General features: G+C 38.9%; 1 protein-coding gene across 3 annotated transcripts in view; it reads left to right on the forward strand.

Moving 5' to 3' along the window:
- The window catches only part of brd4 (bromodomain containing 4), a 30,454-nt gene that overhangs the window by 1,813 nt on the left and 5,743 nt on the right, over positions 1–22,898 (forward strand). For 2 of the 3 annotated variants that reach the window (XM_039611402.1, XM_031736493.2), the window contains exons 1-7: positions 8,926–9,574; positions 19,077–19,458; positions 21,002–21,139; positions 21,234–21,369; positions 21,731–22,071; positions 22,203–22,583; positions 22,673–22,801. In XM_039611402.1, coding sequence (XP_039467336.1) covers positions 9,477–9,574; positions 19,077–19,458; positions 21,002–21,139; positions 21,234–21,369; positions 21,731–22,071; positions 22,203–22,583; positions 22,673–22,801 — 1,605 coding nt within the window. In that variant the 5' untranslated portion in view covers positions 8,926–9,476. Of the gene's footprint in view, positions 1–8,925; positions 9,575–19,076; positions 19,459–21,001; positions 21,140–21,233; positions 21,370–21,730; positions 22,072–22,202; positions 22,584–22,672; positions 22,802–22,898 lie in introns of those variants that run through there. The other variant, XM_039611403.1, reaches the window with a different exon arrangement.

The raw sequence follows: 22,898 nt of genomic DNA on the forward strand, positions 1-22,898 counted from the left end.
GAGGTTTACTTTTGAGTTACCCATTCAATTTTGAGATGCTTATTCATTCTTTCATTGCATGTCAGAGCAATTTGCCTTAATGCACGCTTAATCATTCAGATAAAGAATCCCAAAGTTGAATATGGACATCTGAATGTAGCGTTTGGAGTAGGTGAAATGTTTTGTCTCTGAAGTGAATTCTTCAGTCTCAGTGACTGCAGGTTTCCCCAACATTTTAAACAGTACATTTACATTATGACCAGAACTAGCACTATTGCCTAACAATGGGCTGTGAGCTCAGTTTCATGATCTTTAAAATGCAAATTGTCATGACTGTTGATTAGTGGCAATGAGTACCATTCACAGAGACTTGGCTGCAATCACTGCATTCTGTGATTGTGAACGACGTACCCTTAGGACACCTGGGTGAAAATCAAATCTCAGTGATCACATTAACTTGGTGGACAAACACAGCAAGTTCACCCAGGAGGATATGAAAAATAACAGGTTAGCTTTCTTCAATTTCACAGTCAATGTGTAACAGTAAACCACTGCATATGGATCACTAAGGTTTGACTCTCATCATCCACTGGAGCAATAAACTAGATCTCACTAGGGCACTACAAAACAGAGCTAACACCATACACACAGACATACCACAGAAGAACATCATAACAAAAGGCCCTGATTAAATGTGCTTACCCTAGCTGGATATTTGTCAAAAGTTGGAAAGTACCTTAAATATGCTCAAAGTGATAAAAGAGAAAATGACAACCAATTCCTAAATGAAAACTTTCACTAATCCCTTAATATCAGAACAGGTGAGACAGATTTTCTTAAAACACTGTCACTGTTGTCTTCAAACACCAAATTGTGCTATGCCAAAAAAATTGGTAGACCCCAAGACTTACTTCCCCCAACAAAGAGTAATATAGAGTATGCTGTTAAGTGCCATGGACATTACAGTGAGTTATTTATCAGAGAAACCAATCACCCTCTGGCTAAGCACAACACAGAACTACCTAATCAGGCCAGGACTCTGCAGTCTGTTTACATCTACACTCCAGTGGTCACTTTTTCAATATTGATGTTGACCCATCCAATGATTGATGTGCACATCCTGGACAGTGAGGAATCATAATTTGAGTGAGGAGTCAAGGATGTCTTTATGTGAAAAAAGAGACAGCGTCTCTGAACTGAGGAGGGGGCCATCTTTCACCATCTTACAATGCTGTGATTGTGGCCATTCTACAACTTTTTGTGAATGGTACTCATGACCATTGATCAGTCGTCATGACAATTTGCATATTAACGATCATGAAACTGAGCTCACGACCCATTGTTAGGCAACGGTGGTAGTTTCGGGCATTATGCAGATGTACAGTTTAAAAGGCTGAGACTTCCACAGCCAGCTATTACTGAAGAAGTCACTTGGAGGTGTGACGAAACATTTCTCCTGCTACTTCCAGATGAACAGAGTCAACTTTCTGGGGTCAGAGCATTTTATTATTTGGTTAAATATCTTCCTAGTTTTAGGGAGTATCTCTATCTGTTACCTTAATTCTTTCTTTAGTTTTTATTATTTTCGTTTTTTTATTATGTATTGTTACCTTAGTAAAAACATTAATTGGCCTTATCCAAAAACAAGAAATAGTGACATACTGACAGCTGGCAGTTTGTCGGTCATTTCACTATTTAAATGCAAAAAAAAAATCTTCTCACATGTTTGTTGTTAAAGACTACCTTCCAAAACATGTATTAATACTTTTTAAACTGTCATTTTATTATGCCAGAACCTGACTTCATCATGTCTGCCCTTGTGGTCAGTAGTGTTGGCTTTTTTGGTGAAAATAACAGTCTACTGTTATGTAGCTATCAACACTATGAGTGAGTGGTGGCTAAACATAAGCTTACATCAATGCACAACTGTTGGCCGTGGCAGATTTTAGTGATAATTCCTGCTATGCTCCAGCTTTTACTGTGAAGGTATTTGATACATTGTTGTTAACGCTGCTTTATTCAGACAAACCAGTATTACATTTTTGCTTAAAAGTTTTCCAGTGTGTTATTCTCTATGCTGTAAGATTGAAACCTAAAGTTGAAGAAGAAATTGTTGGCATGATATCTATCAAAACATTTTTTAATTATTTTGGATTAACTGTAAAAATCTATAATCTGTGTAGGGTAGAGATAAGAAAAACATGATCTTACTTTGGGGTAAAAATTTATTGTGTATGTTTACCTGGCTGAAATAACATTTTGTTTGGATAAGGGCTTGATATGCAGAGACAGGAAAAACAAAACATTAAATTAAACAAAACAGAAAGTAGTAGTATCTAGTATCAGTCAGGCTTTCTATTTTTAGACCTTCTTTAAGTGCCCTCCTTTTTTCAAATGCAGTCTTTTTGATAAAACTGACATGTCAAGGCTAAGTTGATGTATATGTCTGATGATAGTGAGGTTGTTAGATTATTAAATCTGCATTCTTTATTCCATAGTTGAGAAAGCTTCTTTTTTGCTACAGAAGATATTAGGAAGTATATAGTATATATTGCACTGTTCTCTGGCAGAATGCCATCGAGTATTTCACTGCAGCCAAGAATGGTTATTGTCGGGATTTCAGTGCTGAAATTATTTATCAATACCTATACTTTCCCTTGAGTCTGTTGATGTTTTTTTTCCAGTTCCTGGTGTAAATTAATAACAGAACAGTAGTTATGCTTACCATTGACACTTTGGGCTTCGGGGACCTAAGGAACATTTTCATGTTATAATAAATAAGGCAGTGAAATGGAGACATTGTAGTTTTTAGGACCTATATTTTAGTGTATTTTAACGCTCCTATTTTGAACGATCTAATTTGCCAGCATGAAGGTAACTTTGAGTGACATGGGTGTTAGGGCTGTTCGATATAACGATATATATCGGATGACGATATAAAAACGTCTATCGCTTCATATTACGCTATCGTTTGCTTCATGGTGTCGCGAAATAAACTGTTTACGGAAATATTTTTTCATTGTTTTGATGGTCAATGTAGTGGCTATATTAATTTCTTAAAGTTCTCGCTTTCTCTTATATTTAATATAACCACAGTACGGACAGACAAGCGACTGTTTTTATGGATTGTCGTAAGCAACAACGACGGTAAAACCATCGCGTGGCTCTGCCGTCCGCTTGTTTATTTTCCACATAAACCTTTCACAATAAAACTCAAGATCCTGTTGAGACTTTTCAAAATAAACTGAATCACGTGAAAGCGTATGCAGAGTGTTTACAGATGAGAAGCAAAAAAGAGCCGTCAGGTGCTAAAAAATAAACCTTAGACTCAAACGTTAGAACAGGCTTTTCCCCGGAGCACGTCGTGTAATAAATACTCACAAAGAAAACGGCGGCCGTTACAATTTACGTCTAAAAATGTATAGTTTCATGCATCGGTTAAAACAGTCGACTCCAGGTACAATATTTCATCTTTGTTAGATTAATTAATTCCCAATTAATTGTTACTACCAGGTACCCATTTCACCATCTTTTTCTTAAGTGTTTTGTTCTTGAAATTGTAATTAACCCCTCCACATAACTCAGTGTAAAAGTTGGCAAATTGCCTGTTCCATGTGTTCTCTTATTTTGCATCCTGTAGATTTTGGCTACTCCAATACTCTGATGATTAATGGAAGCACTCTCAGACGTTCATGCAGGAACTATGTGTGCTACAACCTCTTCTTCTGACCCAGCCCCCCAGTCTAAATGCAATTCTTTTGCATCCCCCTTCTTTCTGCTATCATCCCCCTTCCTCCCTTCCTTCCTGAATATGATCTCCCCCACCCTTCCAATGTCATAGCCGTTGGTTTGGCCTTCTCTGTATTTGGTGTAGATTGGAGCTTTGTCACTCTAGCAGCTGCTGTATTGTCACTGGGAATGGTGCATATGGCACGTGGACTGGGAAGTGAGTCTGTGAGAACAGCATCATTGTCTGGCTGTTGCACGAAAGTGATGCTGCTTGTTTTATTTAGCAAAAATAATCATTGTGCATTGCACTCACAAGTCACTTGACAAGTATACTTTGCACAGTGTGGCTCTTTACTTGTTTTCGTGTTTTGACATCTGACCGTTTTTAAAGTGCCTACCTTTTCATGAACATTATATTTTAAAAGAGATGTCGACTTGCTTAAAATTATATAATATATTGTATTATATTATGTATTGGTAGAAAATTATATAATGTGGTGGTATATGGTGAATTGGAGACTAAAATTCTAGGATGCCTTTTTTTAATGCTTTAAGGAAAAGCATAAAGCCAGGAAATGTTGAGAATGTCCGCTCACCATCCACTGTTTCCCACAGAATTAGGTTGTATTTTTGGCAGTAACAGGGTGTGTACGTTTCCATGCATGTGAAGAGTTGCTTCCCAGCACTTTATAAAGTTTGCCACCTGCTCCAGGTTCTTGGAGCGGCCTCCAGCTCTCAGAAACAGAAGAATTGTAGTCACCAGCTGTAGTTCTGTAGTGATGGTAGAGTCAGAGTTTGTCTGGCTGCTTGCAGAGAGACTTAAGAAACTTGACTGGCAATTGATTGACAGCTGCCACAGCAGCAAACTGACAAGCCTGAACACTAAAACCAGCAAACCACCCACCATATCACTTTGCTTAAGTGATATGGTGGGAAGCAGGGCTTTAGCTTAACTTTGTTAGCTTATAACACTGGTGTTACAGAGGTTGCTAGTTTTGCCTGTTCATTGTAGCACAGACAAAAAATTGCAGCACAAAAATGAAATGTTTGTTAGAATCTCTAAAAACCAAAAACAGTGCAATTCATTACTTAAACACACTGACAAACAGTAGTAATGCATACAATGAACACACAATAACAAAAATATTTTTAGACAAACATGTTTATTTGTTAGTGAAAATGCAAACAGAATAACTTGTACTAGTGTGTATGTGTAATACATAGGTATGTGAGTATGTGTTGGGAATTTGTGTCACACTGCATGTATGTATATGTATGTTTTAGAGAGATGTATGTGTCTGTATACAATACATCTATAATTATGTGTGTCTGTCTGTGTGTGTGGAACCGGCACATCTGCTGGCCACTGCTTTAATCGAGGCTTCTGTGTCCTCTCAGAAGGGGACAACCTTTTTTTTCTGCTGTTTGGCCTGGATTCTTCAAATGGGCAGCCTTCCCTGTTGATTCTGATCATATATTCTGTAGTAGACACATGAAGGCTGCTGTGAGTGGTGTTCTTAATATGTTTTTGTGCAGAAAATCCTCACTCACACTGAGCAAAGGAGATGGGCAGTACAAGCAGTATTTCAACCAATTGTGGGATGTTCTAAAATATAAGGAAGAAATTATTTTTTCATAGCATAGACATGACTTTGTAAATATTGAAGAATGTCAAATTCTGTCCACACACCTCCAACTCTAAACAGTATGGCTCCTTGGTGAGGGTTGCCCACCACAGCTAGTTAGGACTTGTCCTTAAAGGTGGTCCTGACGAGCATTTTCAGCAGCTGCCATTCTTGAGGGACCCGCTCTAGCTGACATCCACCACTTTGTTAATAGAGTAACAGAAGGAAAAAAGGAAGGAAGAAAGCTCTGGCCACTACGGTCTTTAGTGAGTGGGCGATAGGGCCAGCACGCTCTGGTTGTTGTTTAAAGATGATTGCATCCCTGTGTGTTTGTTAACATTATCTCTTTTAAATATCTTGTTTCCCCCGACGTAAGAATTGCCTGATTTGCCCTTTTTCGCTGCTTCTGAGCAGTATTGACAAAATAAAAGTTGCACCATCCTGTACTTATGAACTTTTCCTTTCTAGTCAGACAGTTGGTGCAGGTTGTATGTGTCTTTCATCCTGATGGCCTTGTTTTCTTCCATTCTCTTTTAAGTGTTTTCAGTATGAAAATACCGCTTCCAAATTCCATTAGATCCTCTGCACATACATCTACCAGTGGACTGGCAGCAAACACAAAGGAACTGTGGGAATTGTTGTGGAATTTAAGGCTAATTACATTGACATGATAACAATTTGTTATCACAACAGACTACAACTACTCTGTGGCATTACAGCATGCCATTGCTTAACAAAAAAACAAAGCGGGCTTGCAAAGCTGTCACACGAGTGCTATGTATGCAAAATGATTTATTGCACAGTTTATTTTCATCACTTTTCATCACTTTTCTTTTCATGCACTATGCAGCCCTGGGAAGTCAACTTTTTGCACTGCTTTTTCAAACTCACTATTGTACACTCACTGTTACACTGATAAGTGATCCCATGATCACACAGTGTAACAGTCATTGGATACCTAACATTGTTTGCTTCACTAGTCTGTTAAGGTCACACGACACTGTCAATTAGACATAGACCACATAACGCCAGTCCTCCTAACAGCTGAAATCAGACATACCCAGGTCACTGATTTAAGAGTGTCACAGTATGTTTGCAGTATTAGTCACAGTTGCATCTGTGACAGCCATTGTCAATATGAACTAGCGAAGTTTAACTGTGTCACTAATATCAAATATCAATAGTGTGTATGTGCATTTGCTTCAGCAATACTGAAAGAGTTGTTTACAGCACCTAGTCCATAGGGTTCTCTTCTTCATTGTAAATTATAAACATGTGTAGAGAAGCATATAATCTTAGTGCAGATTAAAAACAAAATTAGTGTGATAAAGTGTCATTGTGTTAGACACACATTTTTGCTGTGTGATGCATGCTTTACTAAGCTGAACAGTTAACGCACGTGCACAATAATTGTGTCCGCTTATCTTTTAATGTAACTGTATGCGTTCAGGCTTGTGAGATGATATTAGGTCAGATCAGTTAGGAAGATTTCCAGCTTCTAATGGAAAGTGACTAGAACACAGATTCAGACACTAAGCTGGTACTTTAAGATGCCATCAGATTAATTAGGAAAAAAGTGCATGTCTAGGGTTAAAACCTCTTTCCATTTACAGAATTTGAAATTCACATTTTTTAATTTGGAGGAATGTCTTCCTTGAATGCTCACACGTTCACTTTGCAGAGGATACTTCTTGTTGCATTAACTAAAGGTCTTATAATATCCTGTATTCTATTCTTACCTCAGAGAGATTTACCTAAGCTTTCTTTTCTCTTTCCTCCACAGCGTTCTTTGTTCTTTTCTTGTTTGATCAGCATTAGCACCTCAGGACTGTATATTTTGCAAATCAAGCAGCTTATTTCAACATAAGTTTGAACCACAGATGTAACCTATTTTGAGACAGTTGCCCTAAAAAGTATCTTTGGACTGTTACTTTACCTTAGACAGGTAACAGTAATGATACTAAGGATCCCAAGGATAGATTGTTAACATTACACTTAATTAGTGGGTTGTTTTTTTTTGTTTTTCACTCTCAAGTTGCACACCTTCCAGTAGTAAAGTCAGAAAAGAAGGAAAAAAGGCTTATCTTAGTCGTTAGCAAGGTAGAGCTATTCGCTCCCACGCATCTCTTGCAGCATAGCACAGTGCTTGCTTTATTGTATTTTTTTTTTTTTTGGGTGCTAAAAACACCATTGCAGCATGTTCATAGATAGCACTAAGGGCTGTGTTTTAGGGCTCAAACAATTCATCGAGTAATTTGAATAATTTGATTATTAAAAAATTCTTGACACAAATTCTTTGCTTTACTGCTTCATTTAACACACGGCTCTATACCACGCCAGTGTTGCCATGGAAACGCAAGCCACATTGGCGACTAAAAACAGACTGCAATAGAAGCGTATTTAGGAGCAGCATATGAGTAAAACATTTGATAACATTAAGCTCACTGACACTGATAACCCAACAGCAGCAGACATGATGATGGTGACATAGTTTAACATGGAGTTGGAGTCTGTTTACACACCTTGAAGAGCAAAGAGGTGGAATCGTTAGCGAGATAGTGAGCCCAGGTTGAGTGATAGGAAACGTGTTTCTAGTGTCTAAAACAACAGCGCTGTTCCTGTAATCACCTTTAAAACTTTTACTGGGAAAAAGCTAGCGGCCCTTCATCCATCGGCTTATAAATCCTGCTGTCTACAATCCATAAACCATAGCTTAATTTTTTTCAGTATTATTTAAAATTTTCTTTAAATATTGTGATAAAATTTTGAGGCAGCATGCCCATCCCATTTACAGTTTTACAGATGCTTTTGTGCACTGCCGCCATATTGGATTGTAAAGTTGGGGCTGTGACTTAACAATCAGCACTCTGAATCTCCCAGTTAGAAGTCTGAGGTGTTCCAGTTGAAAATTGGTGAGGTGCCAGAAATTCGACTTCTGACTTCAGATGGAATGCACCAATACTTCCACCCTTGCAGCTTTTTCAGCGAGCCAGCCCACTTTTTGCAATGATGCAATGTTTGAATGCTAAACATTATTACGTAATACTCTCAATATTTGCAGTTTAAGTTTTCCACAACAATATAGATTATTGGCGATGATTACAATCCTGCACTTAAGTTCAAGCCTTGACTTAGTCATGATTTTATCTCCTGTTTTAAGCAGCCAGTTAGAAATAGAATCTGCCTCATAGATCTGGCCCAATATAGTTATTTTTCCACAAAAAAAAAGTCCCGCCATGATATCAGTCTGTGTGCTAGATGAGGAGATGATGGACTACAGATAAGTGAGCCCTTAGATTGGAGAGGGAAGGCATATACAAGATTAGTCTAAGGAGAAAGATTGTATGGGGGTGGAGCGTAATGAAATGGACTGAGAAAAAGACAGGAAGGGGGTGGGGTCTTAAAGGTGTAATGGAAGGGGGCAGAGAGAGTGAGCATGGACCTCAAGCCATTGATGGAGAAAGTGGGGAGGGGTGAAATGAGTAGGAGTAAGAGAGAGAGGGAGGGGGAGAGAGAGAGAGGGAGGGAGGAGTGTGTGGGCTGAGGCTTGCTGAATGAGGAAGCAGTTGAGCCATTTTTTTTTTTACTGTTGAGTAACTGCATGCTGGTCTGCCTGTGTTAGAGAGGGTGAGAGCGGGACCTGGACGAAAAAAGTGTTTCTTCTGGATCTTATCAGAGCTCAGTCCTCTCTTTCACCTTCCCCTCTCAGTTTTGTATATATCTTGATTGCTGTTTGTGACTATTTAAGTTGGGGAGGCCCTGGAGAGGACACACAATGGAGCGAAGAGCCTCTGGCAACTGGGCTGTTGTACTGTTGAGAGGGGGATGGTGTAGAGAGAGGACCGGTTCACACAGCTAACACAGCCTGCCGGCTGTAGGTTTCCAGCAGCCTGTCCTCCCGCCTGGACCTACTCTTTCCTGGCTGGGGCCTCTTTTTCCTGGAACAGCCACCCTCAAACTCTACTTGGACTACGCTACGGATTACTCACCGTGTTCTGTGGGATTTTAGGATACATACTGGAGCCTGAAGAATAAATCTATTATGTTTTTTGGATTGAACAAAGGGAAAAACTAACTTCTCTGTAATTCTTCTGTGCCCTGTTTTGGTTTTTGCTTTCTCTTTCTGTTTAGAGGAGTTCGTAAATGGATTACAAGATGCATGCCAAATCAAACGATTTACTGGATTTCCAAATACTGGATACACTTCTGGAAAAAATTGCGCATTCAGTCTCTGTTAAAAGGTAATGTTATCTGGTTACTTAGAGTATGTTACATTTTTCTTTCAGATACTCATTTGAGTCACTGAAGGAGTTTATATTCTTATATTTACAAAATGTTATCAATTTGTGTACATGGTTAAAAAGTATAATAGAAAACAGTAAGGACAGCCTGGAGTCATGGTTCTTGGGACTATCATGTGGTTCGACAGACTTGAGTTTTATGGGCCCCAGCAATGCAATCCTGTTTAGAAATAGTATTTGGTATCTAGATTTCAGCCAGAAGCCTACCTCCTGGCGTGAGAGAGAGAGAGAGAGGAAGGGGGAGTACAGAGGAAGAGTTTAGGGTTTTGTGTGTGTGTGCGGGTGTGTGTCTCCTGATTCCTGGCAGGGTTTGGCTTGCTTATCCTAACCAGCTGGAAGTTTAACTTAAAAGAGACTACATGATTCTTGCCTTTTCCTGTTATGTGTCTGACTCATGGTTAGTCTATTCGAGTCAGTCTGCATGCTTATGACTCATGTAGTAAGCGGTTGTAATCAGCACAGGGGGAACTTCTTTATATGTGTGACCTTTCAGTGAATTATTGAAAAGTCATGACTTGTGTTTCAAATTTCCATAGAACAAATGTAAACATAAACAAATTTTGTTTGTCTTTCATATGTGATGAAACTGAAGTAGCACAGGTTATGGGTGGTTACTGATAAATTGATAATCATCCAAAAATAGGATTTGGTGGTATCGAGAGTAAAAATACAGTGCATTGGCCAAGAAAGGCCAACTGTTACCATAGAAACATTGGCAAAATTTGTTTTTTCTTTGCTTCAGCATCTTGAAATTTAAATTCCTGTCATATGCTGTAGTGTTTCAAGTTTATTTTGGTATGTTTCTTGTCCCACTGGTGTGCCATAAGGATTATATAACTTAATACTAGGGATGGGTACCGGTGTCCGGTGCCATGATGGCACCGGTTCTGACATAAACGGTAGTAACCAGACCGAAAAGCAGCGCACATTTCGGTGCTTTATTTCGGTGCTTTTTTTTCCTGAGCCAATTCTAGCCAATCATTTTACGTTTCCGAGGATAGTAGGCGGGGCCAGGTACGTCCGTTCCTTTAGAGCAGAGCTACAGATTAAAAATGCCCAAGGCGAAGCGGTCAAAAGTCTGGCTGTACTTCACAGCAAAAGATGCAAACTCAGCAGCCTGCAACAAGTGCTTTAAGCTGATACTGTGATACTGTCAAAGGAGGTAACACCTCAAATGTGATAAAACACCTGGCGACGCATAGCGTTTTTTTTAAAGCCGAGAAATGCGCCGTGTTTGATAGCTTGCTGCGAGACCTCACACCGTGCAAATCTACTGCGGGTGTGGTGCCTGTTAGCGGACCTGGAGTTAGCAACATCCCCCAAAAACCTGAAGAGTAGAGTCCTGGCCCCTAGCCCTGCCAGCGTAGCAGAAATGATGAGGATGATGATGGCAGCAGCAGCCGTTCTCCTCTGCGTGAGTAGCTTAATGTTGTTCGTGTGTAATTAACGTTGAGTAGGCTAACCACATCATTACATTAATGCATGTAAGGTGAACTAGCAAACACCGTCGTAGTTACATGCGGCTGTCTTCTTGTTTGATGGCAGATACTCCCTTCACCCTGGCCAAAAAGGCTAAAATGACCAAAGAAAAAGTGGAAAACAGTTAAACATGAGAGGTTTTTGGACAAAGTTTGTGTTTTTTTCCATTGTTTAAGCACTGCTTCCAGCCAAGAGTGAGAACATATATGCCCTAAAGCTGCAGAAAAGGCTAACATTGTTATCTTTTTACCAAAAAAAACAGCTGAACATGAGAGGTTTTTGGACAAAGTTTGTGTTCTCCATTCTTTAAGCACCGGTTTGAGCACCGTTTAAGCACCGGCACCGTTTCAAAAGTACCGGTTTGGCACCGGTATCGGATAAAACCTAAACGATACCCATCCCTACTTAATACATACATTTCTATAATCAATCACATTCTTAACATAATTTTTACTGTAGCATAATTTTACTGTAAGTTGTTCTAGTGCTTTTCTTGATAGTTGGCTTTTTGTTGCTCACTACGAGGCTGCTGTACACAGCCTGATGCGTGCATGTCTGGTGCCATCTGAGCCCTGTTTGCACCTGTAAATTTCACGTGGTGATCGCATGCCCACTGGGACAAGTATTTGCCATTGCAAGATGGGATTTACAATCAGAAACACCCTTAATTTGTGGATGATTCGTTACCTTATAAGTTTTTCACATCAGTGCTTTCAAAATAATAACAACTATATTTGTGCCTCTTTTCCACGTACGTACTGAGCTTGACTCTACTCTTCTTGGTTTTGGTTGTTTTCCATTACAGTCGAGTACCACCTTTTTATGGTTGGTGTCTTTATAGAAACACATCCGGTGGACCAGTATGTTGGTTTGTGTAGACCCATTTCCGTCATTGCTAGGTTTCAAAGCTATCAGTTTTGATTTTTGTGAAGGAGTCGCTCTAATGACTCATCAGTGACGCCACTAACTGGCCAGTCGGTGGCATGCAGTCTGATGTCACATTTTGACTCAGAGTGCTTGGAACTCCAGCCAAGTATCAAGTACTACCACCTAATGAAAAACCCTAAAAACGGAGTCAACTCAAGGCAAGCCAAGCAGGCACTAGTGGAAAGGGCTAAAATTGAAACTGACTAAACCCATAATACAGTTGAGTTTCGAAAACAAAAGTACACTTACATTTCTTGTCTTACCAGTCGAAAGGAGGTGGGAATAAAAGGACATATGCAACAAGAGTGTTAACGACCCGAGTAATAACATAGGTGGAATCAGTACAAACTTGAAAATCGACTGTCAAGACAGTAGCATTAGAGTGGAGCTCCTCCCTGGAGAGGAGCTGAAAAGGCTGGTGTGTAAGCAGGGAATTGTGCTGTTGGCTTTGTCAGTGTGGTTCAATTAATAATTTATTTTCGTGCTTTCAGACAACATAAGCCATCATTCTAACTCTTAGTAAGAACCAAGGCAGCCCCCCCCCCCCAACCTTATACATGAATGATTAATAGCTTACTTTTACAGGGAGTACTGATGTCTTGATATATTGTGTTTTGCTTCTATGTAGGACAGTCGATGATGCTATATGTAGGACTAGATATCCTCACATGAGATTTGTAACCCCCACCCCAGTAACCAGAACCATTTCCTCTCAAGAAAAAAATTCCACAGCAGTCTGTGGTCCAGGTCAAAAGTCAACTATTATTCCAGGCCTAAACCATGCAGCAACAGGAAGCAAGCCTCTTGACCTGTGTTGGGGACTTTTGGAGGCCTGATCTTACATCCAAATATTACTGTTAAATCCAAATATTACTGTTAAACTATCACAGCAGGTGATTCAAACTTGTTATACAAGTTTCTCTTAGAGACTAACTGAATGTGAATTAGTGCTTGCTAATATTTGTGCAGTTTAATATTAATACAATCTCATCAAGGTTATTTCCCCCCTTTTTTTTTATCTTGCAACTTTGTCTTGCATGTAATTTATTTGAAGTGCGTAACATCCAAATTAAAACATATGTGAGGGCAAAAAAAAAAAAAAGCTGGAAAAGGCACCCACAGAAACGAGGCATATGCACACCTGCGCACACTAGCCCCTTTTCCATTCACTTACTTGGATCGACTGGTTTTCCATTCGAATTGAATACCACCTAATGTGTGTGGTCGTCAGACATAGAAACGCTGCTGATCAACCTGTGATTTAATAGTATGTGATACGAATGCTACAAAAAAGGTGGATGTCGAGGCGACAGTATACCTACCGCTCAGTCTCTGGCTTTTCGTCAGACTCTGGGACCATGGCGCTGTTTTTTTGTAGCCATTTCCCTTGTTGCCAGGTTTCAAAAATTGCGGTTTTGATTTTTGTGAACGAGACACTCTCGTGGCATGCAGTCTGAAGATGTCACATTTTAGTACCTGCTTGGATCGCTTGGAACCCCGGCTAACCAGGTACTATGACCTAATGGAAAACCCTGAAACCTTGAGTAGATACTAATGGAGAATTGGCTAATGTTCCCTTTAAGTCAGTCAGCAGTCAGCCTAAAAGTTTGTATACGTGAATCAGCCTCAAAAGCTGCCCTCTAATCACCCACTTTCAAGCTAGAATGCTTATGTATACAAATGAGACTATTGATCGGGGGGTTCTTCAAGTCATGGTATCCTCTGGCCAATCTACAGCATAACAAAAGAGCGTCACCACAGTATGTGTAAAGCATGACTGACTGATCCACAACTTTCCCAAATAATTGTGAGAAATAGTGGAATCCCTCTGCACAGAGGTATCAATAAAAAATAGTCACTGATGAAAGTGATTTATTTATTTACATATTTATATGATAAACTTGGCACTCATCATGAAGATATTGTGTGAGAGCTGTCATTGGCTTTATATACAGTAAGGATGGGGGGGAAATTGATGCAGCATATTTTTAAATAAATATTTTCTCTGGAAATACATTGAATGGGCACTCAACTCATTAGTTTACTAGTAGAAAATCTCCTTTGCTCATATTAAATGTTAAGTTGCTGATAACCAGGTACTCTCAGTCCTTTCCTCTTATCCTACTGGCAGGTTTGCTTGACACTGTTGTGGCAATCTCATCCTGCAGTTAGACTGATTCCAACTCCATTGTCATGTCATGTCAGTTCATGTTCAGCTCTTGAGATCTGTTTTGAGCTAGACCCCAGTCTAACACAGACCTGTAACAGGTAGAAAACTGATTCAAGTGCTGCAACACACAACTTACTGAGGCTGCAGAGCAGAAGGACCACCACTACAGTCCAAGACCTACAGGATGAGGCTCACTGAATATATAGCCTGTAATGTTGTTCAGTTACATAGTTTTCACGAATAACTTTATACCTATTTTTGGCGTAGAAACTTGTAAACGGAACTGATAATTCACTTCAGAGAGCAACTGCACCTCCGTTTGCATAAATTGAATATAAATTTATGGGAAACACTATTTAACTGTTTGATGTTGTTTATGTTTTAAAGACGGTTATGTAATTGGAAAAGTTTAGTGTTTTTTTTTTTTTGTTTTACATGTATCAAACCAAAGTTTCGCTTTACTCGGTTCACTTTACTGGTTACTTCCTAAAACATGAAGGGAACCAGACAGAACAGGTTTAACAGGTTTCCTTCCTAAGTATTTTGTCAACAGCATTTATGGTGTTTTAAAAATTAATATTAAATATTAGGTAAATTGAGCACTATAGGTGAATTGGAGATGCTTTTAAAAACAAGCTTTTGAAAAGACTAGAGATGAGGCTTGTTGCTCTCTGCCACCTTTTTGAGTCAAGAGATCTACATGACATTTATGCTTTCAGAACATCTCCTAGAAACATTGTATTATAAAGCACTTGTAGTAATAAGTAAGGATGTAGACAAAAAGCTCAGGCCTGAAAAAATGCAATAACTAGATAGGTCTGAAAGAAATCTACATACTTACCTATTTGACATAAACATGAATGATATTATTCTCAGTAGACACATTTGTACTGATTGTTCTTGACAGTATCCAAAAAAGGACATGCTGAGTGTGAACTACATGGGACAATATGAGATTAATGTTCATTTATTAGTATGTAGAGGAGAAGACATTTTGGCAAATTGTTGTACAAATACATAACACCCACCTGTTTACAGTGGTGATTGTAAGTGTGTCATGATGACAGGCAGAACAGGATATCTAAGATTATCGTTCTGATGTCCAAATAACTTACCCACATGTTGTTATTCTGGTTTTACTAGGCTAATTGTTTTCCTGTGGCATTTAGTCTGCCAGACATCTTCAGTCTTCGGATTTAAATATTTCTTTTAATGTGTACGTTTTTCTACACGTCTAGTGATACTGTTTGTTTGTTTGTTTTGTTTTGTTTTTAAGCCAGATGGGGAAAGAAAAAATAGTCATAGACAGCACTAAAATTTCCCAGGTGTTGTTGAGAAAAATTTAAGACTACAGCCAATGTTTTAAAATAATGTTTCAAGGGAAGGGAAGTTTACTAAAATGGACAACAGTTCCAGACAGTACATGCCTTCTTTTGTGCGGCCGTCTTCACCACTTGGAGAAATGTTCCCACTCACCTCATGGAAACTCTTGCATCAAGCATTTTGGGGGGGGCTGTAAGCGGGCTGTTTTACAGCCCGCTTCAGTTTAAGCGTTGTTTTCAATAAATTGCACAAATTGCTCAAAAAAACATTTTCCCACTCCCATTTCTTCTTGTACAGGTTGAAGCTCTACTTGGAACATTGTATTTTGCATGGTTGGATCTTAACAATTTTTTGCAATTTTTCAAGCGGTCTTAAACTTTTGATTGGGACTGTATAAAGGCTGATGCAAACATAAAAGTGTACTGTAGCTGAAGATAATACTGGTTCTGAAAAAAGCAACATAATAGTACTAACAATAGCTGTCATTACAACTATGCCATAACTGCAAACTTTTACATGTAATTTTCTTGGGGGAAGAGAGGCAAGAGAGAGGTCTCCAAAGGTTTTCAGCATCATTGCAACAGCATTATTTTCTCTGAGCACAGTGTAGAAAGTGCAGAAAAAAAGCTTGCATGTGGTTTTGGTGTACAAGAGATCCATGACAATAAGTTTGATTATTATTCTGGTTTCCATCCTTAGTCAGGAATGGCATCTGATAGTCAATAGACTGAAACTGTCAACTATGCACAAAAGCATGATTTGTCCAACAATCACTAAAGCAGAACACAAAAATGTGGCGGTGCACAACTTGTATCTGCATCATCACAGATATCATTTTTGGAGATTTCCTTGAATATTGTGATATAATTTATATCCTGTATTGTCTACCACAACTTTTCATGTTATTTTTGATCATTTGACAAACAAATTGTATTTTAGGGTTTAGTAGATTAACCCCTGCTTGGCTTGATTTGCACATCAGTGTGCTGGGTCTAGACAAGTTCTGTGGCTTTGTTTTTTTTTTAAATTTGTTTTTATTTGGTCTTATTCACAGCGTATGGTATTTTTGCCTCCAGATACAAATGTACCATATCACGTGGGCCAGTACTGTTTCTTTTTTATGTGTTATTGGTTGTGGTCATTCAACATATTGGCAGTTATTCAGATTCTCCACTGTGCTTTAGTGCCTCGGGGGGGCCAGCGCAGTGATCATGTGGTGTGCGAACTGCTTCCTCCTTCTCAGAAAGTGACTCACCAAGAATGAGATTAGTCACAGATCCATATAGTTGTGTGTGTGCGTGTGTTTATCTTTGAAGGCCCTTGTTGTGGGGGTGGATTTCAGAGTATCAGACTGGAAAGCTTGTCTCTCATAGAGGGTTGAATACACAATCTGATGATCAGTATTTTTCCTCCAGAATACTGCTGCTGTTGTATTTTTACTCTGTTAATCTAGATTAGTTTTTAGTTGGACTGTTGTCTTAACAGCCTTTGTGTGTAATTTGAATGTAATGTCCCTGACTGCCTGGGAGAGAGGACATTATGTAGGACTGAGCGTGCGGTGGAACACGCAGTCCCTCGGCTGCCAGATGACGCCAACTCTCCTCTACTCTCCAGCCCTGCCCACTCACATCCAAAAGCACTCCCAGGTCTTGAGACAGAGTGGGAACAAAAGATCTACTACAATAACAACAACACAGACAAAACCGAAACTGAAACAGTTTGATTTTTATTGAATTCACATCAGTAGATGGTTCTTTTTTTATATCGTAAGCCATAATATAGACTTTCTATGATCAATCTCAAGTTAATGCATCTGATTGTGATATCATTTTGGAAATAACATTTCTATTAACAAATAGAGAAACTGCTGTGGTAAAATTCAGACAGTTCATTTTTGGTTTTCATTTGAGTTGTGTTTCTTCTTTCAGTTGAGAGGAAATTGTGTGAGTTGGTGGAACTATGTCATAATACTCACTGAACTAACAGTTTGAAACCATAAAGGAAATTAAATCATGTGGTCTATTTTTTTGCTGACAAAATCCCCTGTAGATTAGTCAATGATTTGCAGATCTAGGTGTATTTTACATTACGTCTATTGCTGCCATGGTTACATATAGTCAGGGACAATTTTCTTATCTGTACCCACACCAAAAATAGATAAAAAGAAAAGTGAGAAAATAATAGAGCAAAAGAAAAGGCAAGAACTGTGCCAGGTTAAAAAGGTGCAATTTTCTGTGTGTGGGTAGTTCAGAGTATAATATCACAGTAACTCTCACATTGGACATAACTCTGGTCACAACTAGGCCCCTCACCATGTGTGGATGGTGGTACAGGATGAAGAAGGGTGCAAATCCATATTAAACTGTATATCCATTTGTAACAGTCATGCGGTGTAGCTTAATAAGATGATGCCATTAAGTTAAAGGAAGTGTACTTCTAACATTTGTGTATTATTACCTTTTAACCAAGTTAGTTCATATGAGATCCTGACAACTGACAATATCCTGACAACATCAGAAGATGGCTTAAGAATGTCTGCCATATTGGACACGATACAAGCACTCTTTGCTAAAGAAAAACATGCATTCCCTGAATTGCTGGCAATGCTTATTGGAGTTTTCTAATCGTTGCTGGGTTGCAAAGAATAGAAAGAAAACTGAATAATGGCTTTGGTAGCCAGAAGACTGCAACAGTTGGCTGTTGTTAATTTTTAACTGTAAATACTTGCTAACTGCTTGCTGAGTGGTAGCACAACTTGTGGAAAATTGTGACACAAACCAGAAATTAAAGTAAAAGTTTGACCTTTTGCAACATGTTAGTTGCAATACTTTGAAGGCAAACCTTCTGTATTTCAGGGTTGAACTGCGCGTTTCAGTTTCACAGTCAATTTAAATATGAGGATTGTGTAGTCTTACTTTGAATGCTTTTATAATTCTATAGTCATTTGTACATTAAAACCAGCCAAAAGTATCTATATAACAAAGATTAGAGGCCAGGGAGAGCTTCAGTTTAATATACATCTGCGACACCAGTTAGTACTTTTGCTTTTTTCCATGTTACCAAGTCTCTCATAGTGATTAATTACAGTTAATATTCATTCTTCCCTATTATACCAAAGTAGATAAAGTATTTAACATATTCAATTATGAAGGATCTTTACAAAAACATTTAATTCACCCCGTCAACAGTGCGTTCTTGTTCAAGGCCAGATTTTCTGAATGAAATCATCACTGGGAACTTTTTCTTGTTTTTAATATGACTGTGTAAACATTACAGTGCATGTTTCGTCCTCTACTCACAATCAGAGCTGACAAAGTGGAAATCTTTTCAACTGATCGAAGAAACTAACTCATTGTGTTATGATTAAATGACAGGTATACCACTAGCCTTGCAGTTATTTTATTTGATTGTAAACATGATATAAGGGGTCTAACTAAACTTTGCGTTGAAATGTAAAATGTTATTGGCTGTGTAACAAAGTTTATAAGTATAGCAAAGACTTTGTTTATAGTTTTGCTAATTACACTTCTTTTCTCTTTTTAGAGAGTCCAGTGAGGAGTGCAATGGGATCAGCAGTGCTCTGTCAGTGGAGTCTGTGCCGGGGCCAAGATTAAACTGGTGTCCTGCCAACACCACTACCTCTACCCCTGCCCCTGCTTCAGCTCCGGGGCCCGAGCCCAGGTCCTGCCTTATCAGAATGGGTGACGGCCTGGACACAGCGCAGATGTCGGGCGGCAGCAGCAGCCAGGGGCAGGTTCAGCAAACGTGTAACCCCCCACCCCCAGAATACATCAATCCTAACAGGCCAAAGCGCCAGACCAATCAGCTACAGTACCTGCTAAAAGTGGTGGTGAAAACCCTGTGGAAGCACCAGTTTGCCTGGCCTTTTCATGCACCAGTGGATGCAGTCAAACTCAACCTGCCTGTAAGCTTTGTTTTAACATAAAATGCTTAATTTCTCTAAGATTTCATGGACAGAGTAGATGTCTCATAGGTTCTACACAATCTAACGCCCTGTATTTACTTATTTATGCTTTTTTATGATTTATAAATTCAGGCAAACTGACTAGAGCTCTTCTCTGCATGTATATGCAAAATTGAGAATACCCGGGGTCTTTTTTTCTATATTTTATCATTTAGATTGTTGCATTTGTCATTGCACAGTATGAAGTCATATTAAACACACGCACATTATATCATCCTCAGCTGTTATAATCTGCAGTTAATGGAATTTAAATTGAATTAACAATTTTGGCTTCCACAAAACAATCAGTGCAAGATAACTGGGATTAAACAGTTAATGTGTTGTACGCTATTCTTTTGCTTTGCCTTTCAGCACACCACTCTCCTTTTGCACCTCTATAAAGATCTAAATTAATGATATGCATCTCGGTATTTATCAAAACAATTGTTTTTGTGATTTTTGCCGTAATCAAAAAACTCTATGACAAAGTGTTAGGGATCACATTAAGAAAAAAAATATTGTTGATCATTTTGAGAATTAAGTCGAAATTTCAAGATTAAAAGTTGAGAATGTATTTTGAGAAAAAGTCTAAATGTGGAGATTACAGTTGTTGTTTCAAGACAAACTCCCACGGCTGCTACACGCTTTAAAAAAATACCCTGTTTAGATGAGTAAGTGAAACACATTAATCAGCTGTCTTGTGACACAGCATACATCCTCTAACCATCGATAACCAAGTCCACTCTTTTGAGTTCGTGTTTTTTTCCGTCTGACCAGATGCAGCTTTCTGCACCACCTTTTCAATGTCCTTATACTGATCATCACAATGTGTTTATGTGCTTGAAGAGAAATCATATCCTTTCTTGTTACTAATACCAATTCTGAAGTATGATTTCACTAACTCTGAGGGTGAAGCAACCGTGGCATTTTGTGTTGAAATAACAACTGTAATCTCCACATTTCAACTTTTTATCAAAATAGTATTTTGACTTTTTTCTAATTATTATTCTGAGTATTTTAATTTCAATGTTCAGAAGTGAAATTAATTTTTTCTAGTCTTTTGTTTGGACCACAACATAATTTAAACTTATTAGGACTTGAGAGAGCGTGAACACCTCACATATGTTCTTTATAATTATGCTGGCAAGAATAACAATTAATTACCAGTCATCTCTAAGAGGTTAATGAAACTTAAGAAAGCCAGAATAATGAAATGTTTGCCAGAAATTGAACATTTATTGAACCTTTATGACATTTTTTAAAATGAGTTAAATAAAAATTTGCACGTCATTTTTAATTATTATTGTATTTGCTATATCCTGTGTTTTTTGTTTTTGTTTCTGCAATTTATTTTGGTTTTTCGGGGCCGGGGTGTCAATGACGATATATAAGTACCAAATATGATACAGGAGGTGTTAAGGGGTTCATTTTAGTAAAGAACCAGATTGCATTGAAGAATTTCCACTTGAGTTATTTCTGACCAACTTATTTGTGACCATTTCAGGACTACTACAAAATAATCAAAACCCCTATGGACATGGGAACAATCAAGAAAAGGCTTGAGAACAGTTACTACTGGAATGCCCAAGAATGTATCCAAGACTTCAACACGATGTTTACCAATTGCTACATATACAACAAGGTACATAGTTGTACAACGGAGCCTTATCAATATAACGTTCCAATAATTCTGAAGTTGTTCCACTTGAATTAAAACTGTTTTTCTCCCTTTGCAGCCTGGCGATGATATAGTGTTAATGGCTGAGGCTCTAGAGAAGGTTTTCCTTCAGAAAGTTACAGAAATGCCACAGGAAGAAACTGAGATTGTTGTCATGACAGGAAAGGGACGTGGCCGAGGCCGGAGAGAGGGAGGTATGGATTTCTAAAATTAATTTCTACTACTATTCCTAGCTTTTCCTCTGTAAGATTGTATGGTTATGGTTCTTTATTTATTTATTTTAGTTGAATTATATTAAAGGATTGAGAAAATGCACCTTTTAAAAAGGCACTTTTTTTTAAGCTCAACGAATCAACATGTTTTTTGCCTCTGAGTAATCATGTTAGCCCTATTTGACTTCAGTGTGGCTGCACATTTTGGTGTGCAAATGAATAGGTATTTCTTTGGTCTACATGATTATAAAGACCAGAGAGAGTGTGCAAAACTCTGATACAAGAACAGTTTTTAATCTGACACTTTCATGAGAAAACAACTGTTTTGTTCTTTCACATCCAGGTCTAAACTTGAAACCTGGGGCCATTATGGATCCTTTGTCCACAACTCCTCAAACACGCGGCCTATCAGCCCTCCCAACAGGGCTCCAAACTCGAGGACCAGTACAGGGTCCGCCTTCACTACCTCCCCAGCCTTTGATGCAGGCCCTCCCAGGCCATGTGCCCCCAGTGTTATCCAGCCATGCACCACAGCTCGGAGCGCCATACTCCCTGGGTCAGCCAGACTGCCCACCTCAAGTTCCTGTAATGACTTCTGTGCCTCCCCCTTCCCAGACCTCTCTTCCCCCAGCAACAATCCAGAGCACTGCCCCCATGCTGCAGACCTCCATGACCATGACCAAAGTGAGTGTACTTGACAAATGGATGAATGTTTGGGCATGAAGGCTCATCTTTGACCATGCTTGGATCAGACATATGTAGATAAGATATAATAATTGCTTAATTCTCTTTTTTGTTATTTTACTGCTCTCCAGCCAAGAAAGAGCCAAAAAAGGAAAGCAGACACTACAACGCCTACTGCAAATGACCAGCTGAGTGAGTCATCGCCAGCAGAATCTAAGTCTGGGAAGACACTACCCAGGCGAGAGAGTGCACGGCCTACAAAGATTAAAAAGGACGCTCCAGACTCTCAGCATCACATAGGCTTGGGAATGGGACTAAGCGGACCGAGTGGAGGTCATAGCCCCAAACCACAGGACCAGCTGGGGTATTGCGCCAGTCTGGTTAGAGAGATGCTGTCCAAGAAACATGCTGCTTATGCCTGGCCATTCTACAAACCAGTTGATGTGGATGCACTGGGACTACATGATTATCATGATATCATCAAACATCCAATGGACCTCAGCACCATTAAGGTGTGCAGAAAACACATATTTTCAGAGAAACTAAGGAGGGGGCATTTTTTTGCATGGCAAGTAATTAATACCCTTGATGTATTTAATAGGCCAAGCTGGAGAACAGGCAATACCGGGATCCCCAGGAGTTTGCTGCTGATGTGCGATTAATGTTTTCCAACTGCTACAAATATAATCCTCCAGACCATGAGGTGGTAGCCATGGCTCGCAAATTACAGGTACGTACATGCTATTGTTACATTTTTAAAAAGATTGCATTGATTGCATTCTACTAAATTTAATTTTTTGTTTTGCTATTATTTTATTTATTTGCTA

The sequence above is a fragment of the Oreochromis aureus genome, linkage group 4, assembly GCF_013358895.1.
Source record: "Oreochromis aureus strain Israel breed Guangdong linkage group 4, ZZ_aureus, whole genome shotgun sequence".
Taxonomy (NCBI): domain Eukaryota; kingdom Metazoa; phylum Chordata; class Actinopteri; order Cichliformes; family Cichlidae; genus Oreochromis; species Oreochromis aureus.